Source organism: Nesoenas mayeri, assembly GCF_963082525.1.
Source record: "Nesoenas mayeri genome assembly, chromosome: 3".
Classification (NCBI taxonomy): domain Eukaryota; kingdom Metazoa; phylum Chordata; class Aves; order Columbiformes; family Columbidae; genus Nesoenas; species Nesoenas mayeri.
Genome location: NC_137544.1, coordinates 69745692 through 69764880, shown reverse-complemented (window position 1 = coordinate 69764880; position 19189 = coordinate 69745692). Strand labels below are relative to the sequence as shown.

General features: G+C 36.7%; 1 protein-coding gene across 1 annotated transcript in view; it reads left to right on the top strand.

The window, feature by feature from the left end:
- The window catches only part of UTRN (utrophin), a gene marked incomplete at its 3' end in the record, with an annotated part of 368119 nt that extends 351478 nt beyond the window's left edge, over window positions 1–16641 (top strand). The window contains exons 71-77 of the mRNA XM_080341440.1: window positions 2609–2767; window positions 3145–3388; window positions 8343–8451; window positions 9929–10015; window positions 11767–11789; window positions 11901–11999; window positions 16471–16641. Of these exons, the coding sequence (XP_080197566.1) occupies window positions 2609–2767; window positions 3145–3388; window positions 8343–8451; window positions 9929–10015; window positions 11767–11789; window positions 11901–11999; window positions 16471–16641 (892 nt within the window). The remainder of the gene's footprint in view (window positions 1–2608; window positions 2768–3144; window positions 3389–8342; window positions 8452–9928; window positions 10016–11766; window positions 11790–11900; window positions 12000–16470) is intronic.
- Between the last annotated feature and the right edge of the window lie 2548 nt (window positions 16642–19189).

Here is a 19189-nt window from a genome sequence, read left to right as displayed (position 1 = left end):
AAAAGAATTCTGTATGTGTCATTGCACTCTATCATCTAAATTAATATGTAAACAGTGGTTTTGAAACCCCATTCTCTCTCCAGTCTTTTTTAACACTCCATTTCTGCTCTTGCTGAAGATGTGACAATTGCATCATGAGCACTTCCCAGCTTGGTGCAGCTGTTTGGGTTGCAGGAAGTGGACTTCGCCCATTTTGCAGGGCTGTAGAAGTCCCGCTATGTACCAGGGGGTCTGAAGCCCCAAAAGGGGTTACATCACTTTGGCAAAAATTTCATAATATGGGATGGGTTTTTTATATCAGGATGGTTAAAAAATGCACTAGCCTTTGTTTTGGTTTTAACTAAACTAATGCAAAATGTCAAAGCAAGTGATGATGAGATTCCATGAGATCTCTCAAGTAGTGGAGAAAACAGGTAGAGGCTTTTTTCCTGTAGGTAAGGAAAAAAAGGAGCACTGTTCTGTTTCTTTTTCAGCTAACACTGTCAGATATCCCCTATATTTTTGAGGGACTTAAACCCACATACAACCTCAATTATATTAAATTACATTGCTGTATTTAACTAAAAATTCATTACATTAATTCATTGCATGCAAAGATACATATTAGCATTTCTTGTGAATATAGTACTGACTACAGTCAAGCCAGTTAAAAAATCATGAATGTACATTATTTCCTTTAAAATTTGACTTGTTAACCAGTAGTTAATAACAAAAGATAGGATGAAGGAAAGTGATATGCAACCAGAGCTCTATGGAAGGATGTCTTCAAACATGGTGGTTTTAAACCTTTATATCATAAATGACCTTAAATGGAATGGAATGCCATGAACTTTTAAATCGGATAGAACCATCACAGTCTATAATTTGTTTTGGTTTGGGTTTGATTTTTTTAGTTATAGTGTTACTTGATGCACATTTGTTTGATTGTAGTAGTCTAGATTTTCAGATCTCAATGACAAGTTAGGAAGTGGAAGACCATATGATAACTTTGGGTAGACAGTTATCCTTGAGAAGCAATAGTTCAGTGTTGTTCTACCATAGGATTAGTCTTGAGTAAAAAGTTTGTCTTCAGCAGTACTGCAAAGAAACAAATTCACTGCATGATAGAAGTACTTTCCTAAGAAAGAGACATTGGGAATCAGTATTTATTAAGCCTGTGGTTATTTTGTCTTGCTCTTAATATGAGTGTGCTGCTTTTAAATAGGTATCAATGTAGTGAGCTACCAAAAAAAATCTTGGTTCAGCAGGATAAAATTGGGGTTTCCATTTCACAAACAGTATGCTTACAACTCTTATTTGTTCTTGTCACACACATTTGCTCTCGTTACCCCAAGAACTTGAGTTTATTTCTGAGAAAAACCCCAATCCATGTACCTGGCCTGTGAAACACCTGATGTGTTTTACTTGTATATACATTTATTTATAGATTATTCATCACTACAGAAATATCTTCTGTTTCTTCCAGGGTATACATTTCTAAATAACTAGCCTTATTCTTCATTCAAATAAGACTGTTCATTTGAATCTTTTATGATGAAGAATGTTAAAGTGACTGACAGGAAATTTTAAAAAGTCTTTTGAAAAGCTCCATTACACTTTTACTTGTAAAAGAAATACTTTGCATGTAATAAACTTCCCGTTTTTAGTATATGCTTTCAAAAGCAGTCCTTAAGGATACTTTTCATTATGTCAGACCACAGTCTGTTAGTAGCAGAATTTGTAGCTACTTCTTTCCAACAACACAATAAATACTTTTAATATTAAAAAGTCTCTTTTCTAAACGATATCCAAATACGTGTGTATATACTGCTCATGTGTTTTTCTCTCTATTGCTAACCATGCTTTAACTGTAGATCTCAGGGTAAACAATACTTCACAGTATCATAAGGTACAGAGTCTCCGTTTTGTAGTCAAGCAAAGTTTAAGCAGAGGTTTCTTCAGCATTTATACTTCTGCAGCAATTTCTCCCTGAAAACATTAGTATATATTTTTCTGTTGTTGATTTATCCCTCTCGTGTAAGCAAGCAAGAAAACTTTTTAGGATATGGTATCCTTCACTTACTATCTGACTTTACTTATAGAGAAAAGACAGTAATGGGGGAAGAAAGGGCACACCTATACAAAAATAAACTCATTTGGACACTATAGCATAATTGAAAGTGTCAGGACTTCTATATATCCTTAAAAGAAGGTAATTTCTACGTGAGTCAGGAGGAGGAAGACAGTGTTATAGTGGTTTGTGGTTTTTTTTAATCCCTGAATCTGTAAAGAGGAGATTTGCTACCCTTGAAGAGTTTCAGGGTGTCACATGTGTACATCAAAATGTTCTTGCTTTCACTATTTCTTTTCAAACCATCAGTAGCGTTTGTTCTTTATGCATACATTAAAGTAAACTGGTCTTTTATGCTACTACAGATCAATCTTCTTTTTCTTGTGCATTTTATGTTTATATGGTTTTTTTGCCATATAGTTTTTTAGGCTTATTTCTTGTTCTTGTAATCCTTTTTCATAAATAAACCAACAAAATCCCTCAGTTTGACAAAGATGTTTGCTCACATAATAAATGTTTTATTGCTCTGTCTTTATCTGTGGTGCTTTATTGCTCTAGAGAGGACGAGCACGCCCTTATCCAGCAGTACTGCCAGACGCTGGGAGGAGAGTCACCTGTGAGTCAGCCACAGAGTCCTGCTCAGATACTCAAGTCAGTGGAAAAGGAAGAGCGAGGAGAGTTGGAGCGCATCATTGCCGACCTTGAGGAAGAACAAAGGTCTCATAATCATCCTACCTGGTGTCTGAATTGTCATTTCATTGTTTGAACCATGCATGTACAATGTGTGGCTCTTGAAAATGAGTAGCCACGGACCTAGGGACACATAATTTTAGCAATAAAATATGAAGGCATATGTTGTGCATAGCCTGGCTCTGTTAGGTAGAAGAGATTATGTCTGTGAGAAAATGCATTAGTTTCACCTCTATTTTTTGCTACATTTTTTTCCCATGAACCACAAGTCAAGACATTGTCTTTGTACGAGCTACTTGTGTCCTTAGTTGGAGGTGACAATAACATCATTTGATCTAAGGAAGTCTTTTTATCATAATTTGCTTGATGAAGTCATCATTCTCCTCCTCTTTTCAATATACCAGGAGTCTGCAGATAGAGTATGAGCAACTAAAGGAGCAACATCTTCGGAGAGGAATAAACCCTCTTGCATCACCTCCTGACTCCGTTGTGTCACCTCAACATGCTTCTGAAGATGCTGAGCTCATTGCTGAAGCTAAACTCCTGAGGCAACATAAAGGTCGCCTGGAAGCAAGGATGCAAATATTGGAAGATCATAATAAACAGCTGGAGTCTCAGCTTCATCGGCTACGGCAGCTACTTGAGCAGGTAGATGTACTAGATGTACACTGATGTCTTTCTACCATGTTGTTTCTCTGTGACAGATTTCTTGGTGGAACGAGGGCACTGGAATTTTGCTGCAGATATTTTCACCATGCTAATTTGGTCTGTTGCACTCAGTCATTTCTAGCATAAAGAGAGTTTTTTTCTGCCCTCTAGAGTAAGCCATGGTGAAAGTCAAACGAGCACAAGATGATGACGAGTGCTGGAGTGATCATGGTAACCTATGAAACATTAAGAATAGAACAAACAAGTGCAATAGTTTTTCATTCATTAAAAAGCAGGGGAAGAAAATATATATTCTGTTCCAAGTAGTGGTGCCAGTCGCACCCTGTATTTAACTTCAGTTTTCCAGTCTTTCCCTAAATAATTCGCTTATTTGTTGCCACAGTCACTGAAAGCTTTTTTAGCATGCCAAAGACAGATGGCCAAAGATACATCTAAAATGCAAAGGAGCAATTCATTCCATTAAAAACACAGTTCCTCTTGAGTAGCATATTTAGACCAATAAGCTACAGCAAAATGGTCTGTGCATAAGTAATGCTGAAGGCAAGAGCCTTTTAGTAAATGTCAGCTAGAGACTGTAGGGTCTCTTTGCTGGGGGAAGAAATGTTGAATGTTAGAAATCAGCATAAGCACATCTAGATTATAAAAATAACAACAGCAACATATACAAGGCATTGTTAGAGATCTCACTTTGTACTATATCGTGTGGAAACTTGAATGATTAGGAGAAATTTGTATGAATGTTTGAATGTTTTCTGTTGACTAATCATGCCACTTGGGTCAGAGTACAGTGAAGCAAATGATTCCTGCCTTGCGTGAGTCAGGTGCCTGGCTGTACATAGCAGAGGATTTAACTAAGCCAAGAAACAGACTGCATATACCAGCTATCAAAATGGTACTAAGTTCCTGCTGTAGATGATACTTTCATCACAGTGATAAGGACTATTTTTTGTTTGTTTGCTTCACTGGCTCACTTTGTCATTTCTCTCAGCAGTTTTGGCTAAATAGCATTAAGATGCATCTGTTCCAGTGGCTTCTCTGCTCCTCCAGCAGAGTATTTTTGTTGTTGTTACTGTCATTCTAGCATCTTTAATCAGTATTTGAGTAGCTTAAATATTTAAAAGGGAAGATAACAACTGATGCAACTGTTAGCAATCATTCATGAAGTAATTATCTTTAGAACTGTGGCCAATACTAGGTGTTTCAGAGAAGGCTTTAAAATCTGCAAAACCCATAGTCACTTTCAGCTCAGTACATAAAGTAGGAACATGTTTACCCTTTAAAACTTCCTTTTTTTTCTCATGTAGCTATGGATAATCTTATAATTTCGTAATCTTTTCAATATCCTTATAACATTCTTAGTAAGACCTTTAGGATATACACAGTTGTGCTATGGTGGGCGGGGGTAAGGAGCAGTAGTTTCTTCTTATAAGTGCCGCCTTTGGATTTTTCTGGGAATCCTGCAGCTTCTATTTTCTGATAGGGAAAGGTAGAACAGAGTTGAACTTTTTCCATATTTCTGATCATATACACCTCATTTACTATATACTGTTGTTCTTATCCTTCCTGTCTGAAATCTTCCTGATGTGTGGGAGTCATGCTGTGCTTCTGATTCTTCTAGGTGCCTTTCCCTAAGCTGTCCCTGTTTCTCTTCTGTCTGTTAGTAGAGGGGCTGGTATGAAATAAATTATATGAGAAGGTCTGCATTATTGCTTTTATAATATATCTGTGACTTTTCAGCATGCCTTTCTAAATGCATCCTTACTTTATCTACTAGGATGTTTTTGACCTACCACTAAGCACATTTTTTGCTAACTATCTGCAAGGATGCTGAAGAGGATTCAGAAATTATAAATAATTCAAATTTTTAGTATATGTTCTCTGGAACTTCTTTATTTTGACAGTAATACAATTATGAAGCAGCATTGAATCCCATTACTGCCCCCTTAACTTTCTGAAAAAATGACCACTCTTCAGCATGTCTGGTTTTCTCTCATGTGTTCACCATTCACAGTCTGTGAAAGTCTTCACCTCTTTCACTGCTTGGGGAAGGACTTTATCAGAAGCCAATTGAGCATCTAAGTATATTTATTTGTTTCTTCTGCTTTTATTGTCCATCCAATTTTTTGTTGTTGTTGTTGTTAGTGGTTATAAGGAATAACTTTTCCATTAACAAGATGGATGATTTGTATGGAAGATTCTCATAAGTCCAAATGTCAAAATATATAACAACCATGTAATTCTTGTAGAACTTATTACTGGTATTAAATGACATAACTGTCGTAAAGACACTTCTTGGCTGTAACTGGCATTTTATGCCACCTCCGTTTCTCTCTTCTGTCAACAACAAGTCTCTGCATTTCTCCTTTCCGCACAGACTCCTGACTGTTGTTTGCATTAATAATTTGCCACTGAATCTAAAATACTAGGACTATTTTTTTTTTCTCTAAAAGATTTGGAATGAGTCTATCTATAGACAGATATTTAGATAGAAAATTATTGAAACTTAGATGCTTTCCTTTAGTAACTGTTTAATCTATATAAGAGCATTCTAAGATGTTCTTTAGAAAGCACCTTTAGCAGAAATGCACATGCATGCTCACTGTACATTTGCAAACTTCAGGTCACAATTCCAAGGTTACCAGACTATTTTTACTTCAGCAAGCCCAAAGGATTCATAGCTGTCACACAATGTTGTAATATTTGTCTGCCTGACATTATAGTGTCAAAGAGGAAGGTGAAACAGGACTGGCATGTGACAACTTTGATACTAACATGTTAATTATACAGAAAAAAAAAAAAAAAAATCTCCATTTTCACTTTTCTTTCTTCAGCCCTTTTAGATTCTGCATGCGTAAAGTAGAAGTGAGATCTATTATGAAGGGCATTCAAAGTCTGTTTAGATTTTTCTCTGCTTGTCGAGCTACTGAATAGAGGTTTCACGTTGTATTTGATATTGAAGTTAATGGGAGCTAAAACCATCTGTCAATGGATATATGATCAGAGTTTAAGACAGTAAACAGGGACTACAGTTCCCTCTTCACTGGAAGCATAGGAGCGTTATCAAGAGAGCAGAAGAGACTGTTCCTTTTATGGCTGGGAGACAAAGTCTGGAACAAGAAGAAACATCCATAATGGATGTGTAAAGGGAACCGGCTTTTTTGAGGCTTTCTGTGATTCAGAGGTTTGGGGTGGGGGAAGGTGTTTTGCTTTGGTTTTTACCAAAAGCAACAGAAGTCAAGGGAAGAACAGGTATGTCTTATCTGTCCATTAATCCACAGAACACTTCAGGCTCTTCTTTGGAAAAGACACCAGTAGAAGACACATTGAAATAAAGCACTATACATAAAAAATTATTAAAATAAATATCTCCCTTGAAATACTTTAAAAACTGCTGTCACACAGAAAAATATCTCAATTTCAGAGTTTTCTGGAGAAGAACTTATCCATCCCTTCATATCTTTATGTGACTTTGCCTATGAAAAAATTTGAAAACTCCCAGAAACTGGAGTTAGAAGGTTCTCCCTCATCCCCCCAGAGGCGTGCTTGGTCTCTCTGCTTTTATTTGTTCAGGAAGAAGCAGCATAGTATAGTAAGCATATGGTATAACAGCATATAATAACATTTAGGGCTATTTTCTTATAGTTTCTGGCTTAAGGGTTGTCAGCTGGGTTGTTTTGAATAAGAATGCACTAACTTCATGATGCCTGAAGAGGACTGATGATGGAGGTGATCAGATTTTGTAGGTGCTGGGGTCAAGTAGAACATGATTTTCTAGAGTTTTTTTCTCAAGTTCTTTCCCAGTAAAACTGTTAATCATGTGAATATGTTCAGCTATATCCTCAACTATTTTGCATCTAACATTTTTCAGTATCTGGTTATTATGGTGAGGCATTTATGTCACTACCAGAACCCTTCTCTTTCTGCTCCACACCCCACTCTTCATCTGCTTAACTGGCTTGGCCAATTTAAAATCACCACTTATTTTACCTAGACCCTATAGCTGGGTTGAAGCCTGATACTGAATAGCAAATGACTTTGCTACTCGATAAGCATTCGCTGTTCGTAGGAGTGTCTTGATGGTAAAATACTTGGCTGGCCTGAAAACATATCCATTTTTCTTTGTCTTCTAAATGCAGAGCAATATATCTTGATTTATTCTTTTAGTCAAAGCTGGAAGTTGGTTTTGTCATGCTGAGAGATGAGATTTGGAGGAGAAAAAGAGATTTGCTGAGTGCTCAAGGGAACATTTCCTTCTATTTCTCACCACTGTGTATGGAAGAAAATGTATTTTCCTTTGTTCAACAATCTTCAATTTTGTTGAAGATTTTTCTTTTAAACTGGAAATTGTCTCTCTCTCAAAAAAAAAAAATAGAATGTTGGACTTAAGGCTGTGAGCTACAAAGGAGCAAACTTGTGTACAAATGAACTGTCATATTGAATATTTTTTGCATCGAGTCTCATAGGTGTTTTAGGTACTTGCTCAGTTTCAAAAATATCTTAAAAATAACAATGTTTTTGTTAATTCAGTATCTGCTTTAGATAGATTTACTTAAATAATCTGCTCTTTAAGCTGTTTGGAAGTAATCTGATGATTTGCAATCAAAAAGATAAATGATTGGGGGAACCATTTCAGCTAAGATTCTATAGTTGCTTTAGATGTAAATACTATTTCAGGTGCTTCTGCTTTTTCAGAACAATCAGTTCTGGAGTTCAAATACTGTATTACTACTTTCTTTCTCAAATTATTTCTTAAAAGAAAGAAGAAAAACGGGAAAAACAGTTGTATAGACCTAAGCCAACTTTAAATAGTTTGGAGAGCAAACAACAAAGAGGACATAAAAAAGGAAATGAGCGGGGTGACTGCATACAAGCTCACAACTAAATTCTGTAGATTCAATTTATCTAAATTTGGGTATTATTATCTTTAATGTAGCCTGAGTCAGATTCCCGGGTTAATGGCACCTCCTCCTGTGCTTCGTCCCAGCACTCTGCCCTCGGCTACCCACTCGAGCAAGAGACAAGCTTACAGTTTCATCAGACAGGTAAGTGTTTTGATCAGATAATGTGCTGCGTGGGTCTAGAGGTGACTACTGAATAGGTTTGGCATCTTTCTGAAAAGATTTCTAAATAAAAGGGAACTGGTCTTTGCGATGCTCTTGAGAGCAGGACTCACTGCAGCTGTTGCTTTCCCCATGCTTGCAAACAGCTGCAGTATCACAAGAATCCCTGTGACTCTGACTTACAGATTTCTGTCAATGGATTCCGTGGTCACATCCATTTTAAACAGGTGAATTTACTGGGCAAATACATTGCCACTGAAGGGTGAACCAGATTTCATTGCACTGAAAGAGCCAAGAGCTGTTTGTCATAGAACACACATTCTCACCCAAGTAATCAAATATACATAAGACATAATAGAAGCTTCCTGATGGCTGCTTTAAAAATTCTTGTGTATCCTCTGCTTATCCTGGCACTTTGATGACCCCACCCTTCAAAGTTTTCACATCTTCAGGAATTAATAAGCATTTAAGGGTATAACCTCTGCACTTGAGGGGATTTCTCTATTGAAAGATTATTGTAGATTATGCAAAAGCAGAACTCATTAATTCCACTGGGAATTAGCAGAAATAACCACAGACCATTGAATGTTCAAAATTAAGGGAAAAAATAACATATTTTTCTCAAATTATCTTAAATGCAATTTCCTCCCTGATTTTGTTTTCAAGCCTTTGTGCTATAGATTAAAAATTATTTCTGTGAAAATAGGAAAAGTATTCCCTTGCATACCGAAAAGTTTTCATTCAGCACTGACATGTGGGTTTGCTTTCATGTTATCTAGAAAAACATGGAATGCCTTTGAGTCTGATTTAATGCAATGGTAGATTTATGAGAGATGCTGTCTAATAGCACTACCAGGAACAGAGCCAGTTGTATTCCCTAACCATTCCCTTGCCTAATTTTATACAGCATTAAAAAAAAAAATAGCAAAGAGGATTTTAACACTAGTGGAACTGCTGGTGCACATTGAATAAAGGCCATTGAAAAGATAATTTTTTTTTTTTTTTTTTAAAGAATGTTGTATTCGCTCTGGAAGCTACATGACAAATCATCTGAAAATGGAACAGAATATTAACTGAGCAGCTACCTCGTATAATTCCCTCATCTTGTAAACCTTTTATTTATTTTGACTATAAATTCCTATATACAGCTCCTTGTTGGCAATTTCTTCTAGCTTAAATCTTGGGTGCAATGGTTAAGCTTTAATAAAAGAGAAATGAGTTCTGCTGCAAATCAATAATATAACTTTCACCTCCTCTCTCAAAGCTGGCAATTATCAATGACAGTTCCTACACATTAAGTTACAAAGGCTTCAGGTAGTGGTTTTCTTTGAAATATAAAGGCATATTTAACTGGAAGGTTGGATGAGAATGCTTTTCAGAATGTTGATTTTTTTTTCTCTCTCTTTTTTTTTCCTCTCCTTACTAAATCCATTGCTCTTTTTTGTTGCCATATTTGCAGATGACTTGTTAGTTCCACCTCATGATACCAACACAGATCTAACAGATGTTATGGAGCAAATCAACAGCACATTTCCAGCTTGCTGCTGTAAGTGTAATAAATGATGTGTCTGAAAATAATACCAAATTTGAGGAGGTCTTTTGAAGAAAAAAAGTCACTCTTATGTTATTGACTAGGAGAACAATCTTCCCTCTGATAAGATTTCTTGTCAAGATATGCAAGCTACACAATTTTGTTCTTCAAAGTTCCTCAGTAGACACTATTTGTGAAAGGAAATAAATAGTCTCATGTTTTCAGTGGAAGTCATTCACTATAAGAAAAGACTATAGCTCCATGTGGAATTTTCGTTTGTGGTCACATACGGGAAAGGAGAGCTAGAATTTGCTGCTGATGTAAATTCTATGTAGAACTTAAGTGAACATAGATTCAGAAATTCTGAATTATGTTTCTCTAATAAGACTTGAGAAAAAGGCCTTAGGTAACAGGAGGGGACCATAGCCCAGTCTTGGCTGCCTGAACTAATTATTGAACCAGTTATTAAACTAATTGACCAGATGCAATAACTGTTAACACAGCGCTTAACACATTTCCCTGCTTAAATGCATTGAAAGCTGATATTTTATTCAGTGTCTATTAAAGGGAGATCAAAAGGTAAACCAATTACTTTTATATGTGTGGTTTATATCAGCTGACATACATTTCCATAGATCCTGTTCCTTCCATAGTTCCACTGTACCTGCAGGAGTGAGGAGCTTGCCCTCTCTCTGGTCCCAGCAGTATTTCATGCAGATTGTTGTTTTTGGCAGGAGGGTGAAGCAGCAACTTTGTTATTCAATGTATTTTTTAAAAAATACACTTATATCTTAACCTTCAGCTCTTTTCCCTTAAGAAAACAGTAGTGGAAACTTTGCTATATTCTGAAACTTTCAACAGTTCTTTCAAATGAAATGTAATGATAATGGTCAATTTTAAAAGGCATAAGTGAGAAGGAGGTGTTTCTGTTCTAATCCTTCTGGAAGCAATAAGACTGAAGTCCATTCTGTCCAATTTTGTAAACTCAGTGTGGACCCTGTCAAAATACCACTTCTATCTCTTGTACATACATAGTTTGGCTGTGGAGAACTGCATCACAGAAGATGCACTTTGCACATTTTGAGAAGCAAATTAGGATGTAGCAAAACATGTTTTGTTTTGGTTGTCCCTTGAGATTTTCAGTGAGTTCAATAGTTCAGAGCCCATCACTTTGCAAGTCAAAGATTTTATTCTAAGGAGCATCTATTCTTGAAATCGACAGCTAGTGGAGCTACTCAGCACAACTTAATGGTGTGTATTCATACAAATCAGTAGAAAACACAAGCCAGCACTGCTCTTAGTGGTGGGTTTGGGTTTAATTTGCTGTCCACATCCTTTAATGATGGATATAAAGCTTCTTTTCCATCCCTGTTTATGAAGTTGGTCCTCAGAAACAGATAAGTTGTGCATCACTGTGCAGCATTCCTGCCTTTGCATCCAAGTAAGTTCCAGAACGGGGTGTTTTGAACACACAGCATAATAATACAGTACTCATAGGTCTATAGGGTTAGTAATAAGTGAAACAGGAAAAATCATATCATCTGTATATTCTTAATGCAATAAATCTGTTACAAGAAAAGTAAATTTATGAAAAAAGTTATGCATAGACTATAACAACACACTTCCAAGTTAAATGTTTAATATTTTTAAGGTAGAAGTCTTTCAGTTCTTTGTTATTACTTATTTTCTTGACATTGGCTTTGTTCTTAAACCGCCAAGATACAGAATCATCTCGATTTCTAACTTCTGTTCTTTTCTATTTGCAGCAAGTTTCACTGGCAGACCACAGGTATGAGGCATGTTTACATACTTGCATAGTTATAGGAAATAAAGTAAAGCAAGTGGAAAAGTTCCATTAAAGCAAAGTGGCTGGAGTTTTTTTCTATATTTTTTTCCCTAGAGGTCTGTTTGGAAGATAGACCCGTGTAACAAGAAGGCTAGTAGATTCTGCAGTATCCCAGTTAATAGAGAATTCCTGCTAGTTCAGGAATTACCAAAGGTACTACAGTATACAGTTCTGTGATGCTGACCAGATACAATCAGCTCAAATCTATCAAGGCCACTTAGTTTCAAGCCAACATCAGCCCTACAAGATCAAAGCTGTTTTTTGCAAAAATATCCAGATGTCCTTGTCCCTTGTTGCCCATTGCTTCGGTTTGAGGAGCTATGGGCACCAAGGCACAAGGATGAGCAGCCACACAGCATTTTAGGCATTACATGGAGCTTCCTTCTCCCAGAAGGTAGCTGCTTTACAAACTTGAAGCAGAAATTTGTCTGCTTTCAGAGTTCACAAAAATCTTGAAGACAATCCAGTATTTAGATACTTGTTTTTCAAAATTGAACTGGTATGAATGATGAGTTAATTTTCTGTTATAAGTAACAGAAATATGAAAAACACTTGCTATAGTTTTAGGTTGATATTGGAGCCCATGTATGACAAATAAGGAATGACATAATCTTGTGTGATTGCAGAGTTCTTTGAAAGTTTGATTATTAAATGAGTTTTAAAGACTAACACAAGTTGCTGTGTGAGACTTCAGAAGAATTAAGTGGTAGGGAGTCTATTTAGTCCTCCAAATTGCTTTACCTTGTCCATTAATCCACAGTTTGAAAGGTCATACCTTCCCAAAATGAATATATACAAATTCAGAAATATTGCTCTGTGAACACTTTCTCGAATAGTAATATCTGGGATAGTAGGATCAGCCTCCCAAACAGGAATTTCTAAAAAGAATGGGGTGAATCATGCCCTGCAATCAACTCAGAGTTTGTGTTTCAGTCTCTTGATAAGTTAAATCAAGGAATTAAACTAGCATTTTTCAGAAATCCTTTCTCTAAGCAGGCACAGAGATAGCTTTCAGTGTTATTGGTGAATAATACTAATCTTCCTGAAAAAGCATTTCATTTTTTTTAAATAACAGGATTATTCCCAAATGGTATCACTGCAAACCTACCCTTCCCGAATCATTAGAGAAGGCACACTTGTCTGTTGAGGGATCTGAATCCTGAAACAGGTGCCTGGAAATCAACTTCACATTTGAAGAGGCTGAGTCCAAGTCCAGACTCTGTGTACTCTCCATTTTTACCACTTAGGCTTCAGACAGGACGGTAGTCTGCCTAAACCTCTTTTTCCTATGAGTGCAGAACATGGAGAGCCTATAAGTTATTATATATTTACTGCTCTGTAGACTACCATCCTCTGGGTCTTACTCAACAAGAATTTTAAACACTGTAGTATAGTAAAATTAGGTTTCTCTTAACTACATGCCTCAGTGATTTGCTGAGTCTTGGGCCAATACGTCTAAAGTTTTAAGACAGAGGGTTTTTGTAAAATGACGTCATTCTCCTTAACTGAACTGAGAATATCCAGACCTTTCTGTGCGTGTTAATGTCGTACTGATGTAGTTATTTCTCATCCTGACAGGCGATGTGAAGTGTTCATTTGGATGGTGACTAGTGCTTCCTGACGTGCAGTACAGCCCTTTTCTACAAACCACCGGTCGTGAGTTCCACTTCATCGGAAGCTGCATGGGACCCTGGAACATGCTGTTCCCTCTGACTGCGTGTTCTACTTGAAATAGCAAAACACTGAATACCCAAAGACGAAGATGTTTTTATAGTATTGTTTTGGTTTTTTTTCTTCTTCTTCCCTTTCTATGCAACTGTAAATTAATGAGCAGTGGAGTATTTGTCACTGATTTGTATAAATATACAGCCGTGGGAAAAGGGGCAGGGGCTTTATATACGTTCTTTTTGATAATCGTAAAGAGAACTGCATAAGGAGTTTGGAGCAAAATGTTACATTTATACATTCCTTTCAGCTCTTTGTTTTTACATTGTAAAATACCCTTAGTTATATTCTCACACATCTAATATTCTGTACTGATTATTTATATGCTAACCATCTAACCACAGATATTTCAGATTACTCTTGAATTGTTTTCCAAATTGGCATATGAAGTTCCCATAATCTGCATTATTGTTACTAGTTAACAATAACTGCTGTTGGGTGCAAGCTACAGTATTTTAACTCCATTAAACCAGGTAAACTCTAATTTTGAGTCATAACTATCATCCTCATGCACCAAAATGGTATTTTTAACTTTATTTTAGTTATTTCCAGGCAACACTCCATTTGGAGGATTATTTTTTTAAGCCTTACTTGAGTTGGAAGATGATAGCTAAAAAGAGGACTTAGATGATAGCTTAAGTTGGTTTTTGTAAGGTCTAAGTTAGTGTAATCTTTCCCAACTTTGTTCAGAGACAAAGCTTTGCTGTTCCCCGCTGTGCCAAACTTGCTTCAAGTTTTGGAATTTACAGTCTGTGAAGTAAAGCTCATTTGCCTGAGATCCACTTCTTTTATCTGCTTCTTGGAAGTGAAGAGACAATTAGAAAGCCCTTTCCAATACTATTAGCAATGGAACATTTTCTTCAAAATTGCAGTGCACTTAGATATTATCATTTGGCATTGTAATCTTGCAACTCATCTTTGAAATCATTTATTTATGTACTTTAAGTAGGGATAATTACAGGAAAGTTATGTCACTGATCAGCTGATCTCTAGTTTTAAAATAATCATAAGAGATTTTAATGCCTTCACAGAGTTTACAATGCTGCATGGGCATTTGCTTTAGTTTCAGGACATACCTTTAATTGGTAGAACTGCATGCAATGTATTTCATGTGTAGTGGAGAGAAACTAAACTGTGTTGTTCTTACTTAATACTAAAGAAAAAAAAATCTCAAAATGGTATTGGAAGAGTTGTAAATTCTCTACTGCTGTCAAAAACTGCTAGATGACATTAAGACAGCGGGTCAGGAATTTCTAATGTTGTGAGGTGGTGCCAAGTAGACTGTCCAGCAGGCACAGCCCTCACTCCTGGCCTCCTGCTGCTGCTGCTCAAGGAGTGATTTGGACACAGCATTGACCGCATTCTCATGTCGGCTCTGGTGCCAGCTATTTCTGAACCCTTTGGCAAATTATTTAACCACTCTGCCTCTGTTTTCCCATCTGTAAAATGGGGATGATAGTATTCACCTCTCAAAGGTCTTGTAGGGCTTGCTTAGTTAGTGTCTGAAAAGCTCTTTATAAATGCGAAGTATTATTCCTGATTGGGTGGAGCAAAATTGCCAAGGTGGGAATAGAAGATGCTGGCTCTTATAAATGCTCCATCTATTAAAAGAAGTAGTGTAGTTATTTTGAGAAGGAAAAAAAACCCCACATTTTACAGAAGAGGAAAGCCATGACCACCTTTCTACCTCAGACCTATCTTCATGAGTAGTATTGGAAATAGCTTTATATTCTGTTCTCTGCAAAGTACTTTGCTTTTATCAAGCTACATCATTCCTAGTAGGCAAGAAATCCTTAAAAATACCCCCCATGTAAGGAAAAAAAGGTCTCAGTAGTGAATTTGGTGGCTTTTATTTTCATTCTGAATATGAGGTTATGTATAAAGTTGTTTTTCTGCCTGTGTTTGTATGCATCCTTTGTCCTCTGCTACCAGGTAAATGCTGCTTCAAACACTACATTGTAACATTCTTCCTCTGAGACAATAATAAATAAAAGGAATATATTGCAGTAACACGAGAAAAAGTATGGAGTTCTTTCAAGTTTTGTGATCTTCAAGGATGGCACTTGTCATTGCTAAATGCTGAAAATTTCATTCTGAAGAAGATTTTTAACACAGGAGTGCTCTGATAATCCATTTCTATGTGCTAGCATTTTTGGAGTGCCGTTTGCATTTCTATAAATGAGATTAAACTATGTTTTCTCCCCATAAATCTGTACATATTTGCTCCAGTTTTCCATCTTTAGTGATTTAGCCTGGAATCTTCTCACTTGCATGACAGATATATTTGATCACTGAGAAGCAGATTGCTTTTATTTAAAAAATGTTATATATACACACTACAAAACAGCAATAATGTGTGAAGCCCTGGCAAATACTAGAACTGTAAATTAGTCTTAGAATTTTGATGGTATTCAGTCAAGAAATATGTACATCCTAACCCTACCATGTGCTGATTTTAGGTATTTGCTTTAAGCTAATGCAAGTTATGTTAATGACAGTGTTAGAACTACTGTGCTTGACCAAGGATAAAATTCCACAGCCCTCAAAATTCTGTTTCCTTATAGCAATATTTGGCACAATTTTCATGCTTAGTGTTTATCAATATTTGTTTTCAAACTTTAACAAATTCAAAACATAAGTATCAAAGTAATGACATTTTCCCTCAGTTTGTGAAAGGATGCTTAACAAGTTGTTGGGAAGAAGTGGGTTTTTCATATGGCATTTAAGTGGTTCAGCAGTTAACAGGAATTTAATTATAGAAATAGCAATATATTGAGTCAAATTAAGTTCTGTAGATACAACAATGTGCCAAACAGGAGGAGAGTGGTAGATTAAGGAATCTATTAAATGACAAAATCTGTCTTGTGATTAAAATGTTTACTTTTTTTATATGTTTGAGGAGTTGAAGGCAGCAGAAGAGGACTTGGACCATAACCAGGGCCTAACTTTGGGAACAGTTTATGAAGGTGCTCAAATCTACAACTCAGAAATTTGGTATCCTGATCACCAAGGTGGCAGGTGCCAGAGCTCTTTAACATTGTCACCTGTGAAGAAGGTACTCTCAGATTAAAATCATGCTTCAGTGCATTGTCATGAAGGTTCTGACTCTTGTCAGGGGGAATAGAGTGATATCTGCTTCTCACCCCCTGCCCTGGGGCTTTACTTGAGGGGGCTGGGGAAGGCTGGGGCAGGGCCTGCCAACCTCTGGTTCTCAGTGAACCATGCAATGCTAAGCCCTCCCTAGCTTCTCTGCACAACATTTTCTTCTGAGCACTAACCAACCCCTTATTTTGTCAGGCAAAGTAAAGTCAGTGTGATACTTTTCAGAAAAATAACTGGGTTCCTGCACGAAAGAGCTCTTGGACCAAAGTGCACTTCTGTGTACTCTCTAATTGGGAGATACGCCCTCTTGCACAGTCCAGAATGGATGGGGTGGGTGGTAGCATCTTTGTTTAAATTTTTATTACAAAAATACCCTTGAGCTGGAACACTACTATCAGATCAGTTCATTTTCTCTGAAAAGATAAAAGATTGATGCATGTAATTAAAATCAGAGTGCAGAAGTTCCTCCACTATTGGGGCTGCATCTTGAAGGGAACTTCTACTATGAAACAGCTCTTCTTGGAGGCTGGTGGTATTATTTAGTTTTGGAACAAGACAAGCCTTTTCAGATGTTCAGATCTCAATAAATGTCTGGGTCCAGTATCTCTAACCTAGTCAGGCTGATGTCTGTTAATCTATCAGTGTGTATATGACAATTCCTATCTCCTGAGTGTCCTGGGTCAGGAGTTCTGTCCTCTCTTCTGTTATTTCTACAGTTGAAAAACAAAAAAAAAGGAAAAAAAATCTGAATTCAGCTGAATTAAAAATGTATTACTGTAATGGGCAAGCTTTGGATTTATGCAAGACCAGAATTATTCTCTTAAACATTTACAATACTAAAACTGCCCTTTGAAGAGAATTTGCGCATTATATGTATTTTTTTTCTCCAGTGTAGTATGGAGTTAGCCTAAGAAAATCATTCATGGAGGCAAACATTCGCACCACTGCAAAACCAAATAATGGTTTCTGTCTGTCACATAGAAATAAAGACATTGTGCCATATGGCTAAGAATTCTGCTCCCAGAACAGCAGCAACAAAATTAGTCCTACAAATCCAGCCACAGTGTAAATTAATAACAGTGGAGTATAAAACAAAACAAAAAACACACACACAAAAAAAACCTACAACCATAAAACACACCAACACACACCCCAAAACTCTTTAGTGGAAAAAAAAAAAATTAGCAGGAAGAAAGCTGTTCCATCTTATAAGCAAAAATGCTGTCAGTAATCATCAGCTATATGCTGTGTTCCTCACAAAATGTTGTTCCTCTGGCCAGCAAAGGTGAAATCTTCCTTGGCTCACATGTCTTTGGGAGTCTATCATCATCTGCCTTTAACATCATCTAAATACTCATGATGTTCCAGCAAAAATTACATTCTATGCAACTTAAATCTATGCATTAGAAGGAACAATTCATGCAGCTGCCTTCAGAAGGGGAAGGTTGTGTTTTTGTCACCTGCTTTTCCAAGCACCTCTCTCTGAGATGCCAATAGAGAAGTTGCCAGGAGTGGGGCTGATTCAGCTCCTTTTCCCAGTCATCCCAGCACCACAGCACACTGTTGCAGCCAGCACAAAGGGATCTTTTGAATTGAAAAATGCTCTATGTTAGTGTGCTTATTAAAAGTGATAAACCCAGAAGAGCTGAATAGGTTTCCTAAGTGCCAGTCAAAGCTAAGAGCATACACAGGAATAAAAATAAAAACAAAACCAACACACTACTACAAAACTTTGACACTATCATCTGTCCTATCTCATTTTCTTCTCTGAAACACAGTATCTATAGATGAACTATTCATACTCTTGTTAGTCACCCTCTTCATATAGTCAGCTAAGCACTTCAAAAATGTGTAGTGTTCTGACCTCTAGTTACTCATATTTACCTTGGAGAAACTACAGAAATATGTATTTCGTGACTATCAAAGGAGAGCTTAGGATAAGTAGCTCAAATGACATTATTTGCTGGGGATAGATCCCTTCTTGATATTGAACAAAACAATGGAGAACAAATTTTTACCATTTGGTAGCAGGTAGAAAGTGACCTGGTTATTAAAAACAAGAAATAAGTAAATAAAACAAAAGCAGATAACCAGGTAACACCATTGCTGCAACACTTTATCTCCACATGATAGATTTCCTTTTGACCCCACAAATCTTTTTGACTACATTTTAAGCCTTTGGAAAATGAGGTTGATGGGGGTGAGGTGGATGGGGGGTGCTAAAAAAAGAGGAAGGTGTAGCATCCCTTACCAATAATTTGGGAGTTTTAGAAGAGACTGGAGTTAGGAGAAAAAAAACAAACACAAAGTAACAACTGATGATTCACCTGAATTTTATGTGGAAATAGGCAAGCATCTGATCAAATACAGTAATCTTTCTCAATGCCAGGTGAAGTGAAAGTCCCATGGACAGTTCATATGACTATAATCCAGAATAGTCAAGAGTATAACCCTGGCCCTGTCAAACCAGGTAACAGAACCGTTCACTTTTCTTCACTAGAGATAGCATTTCACAT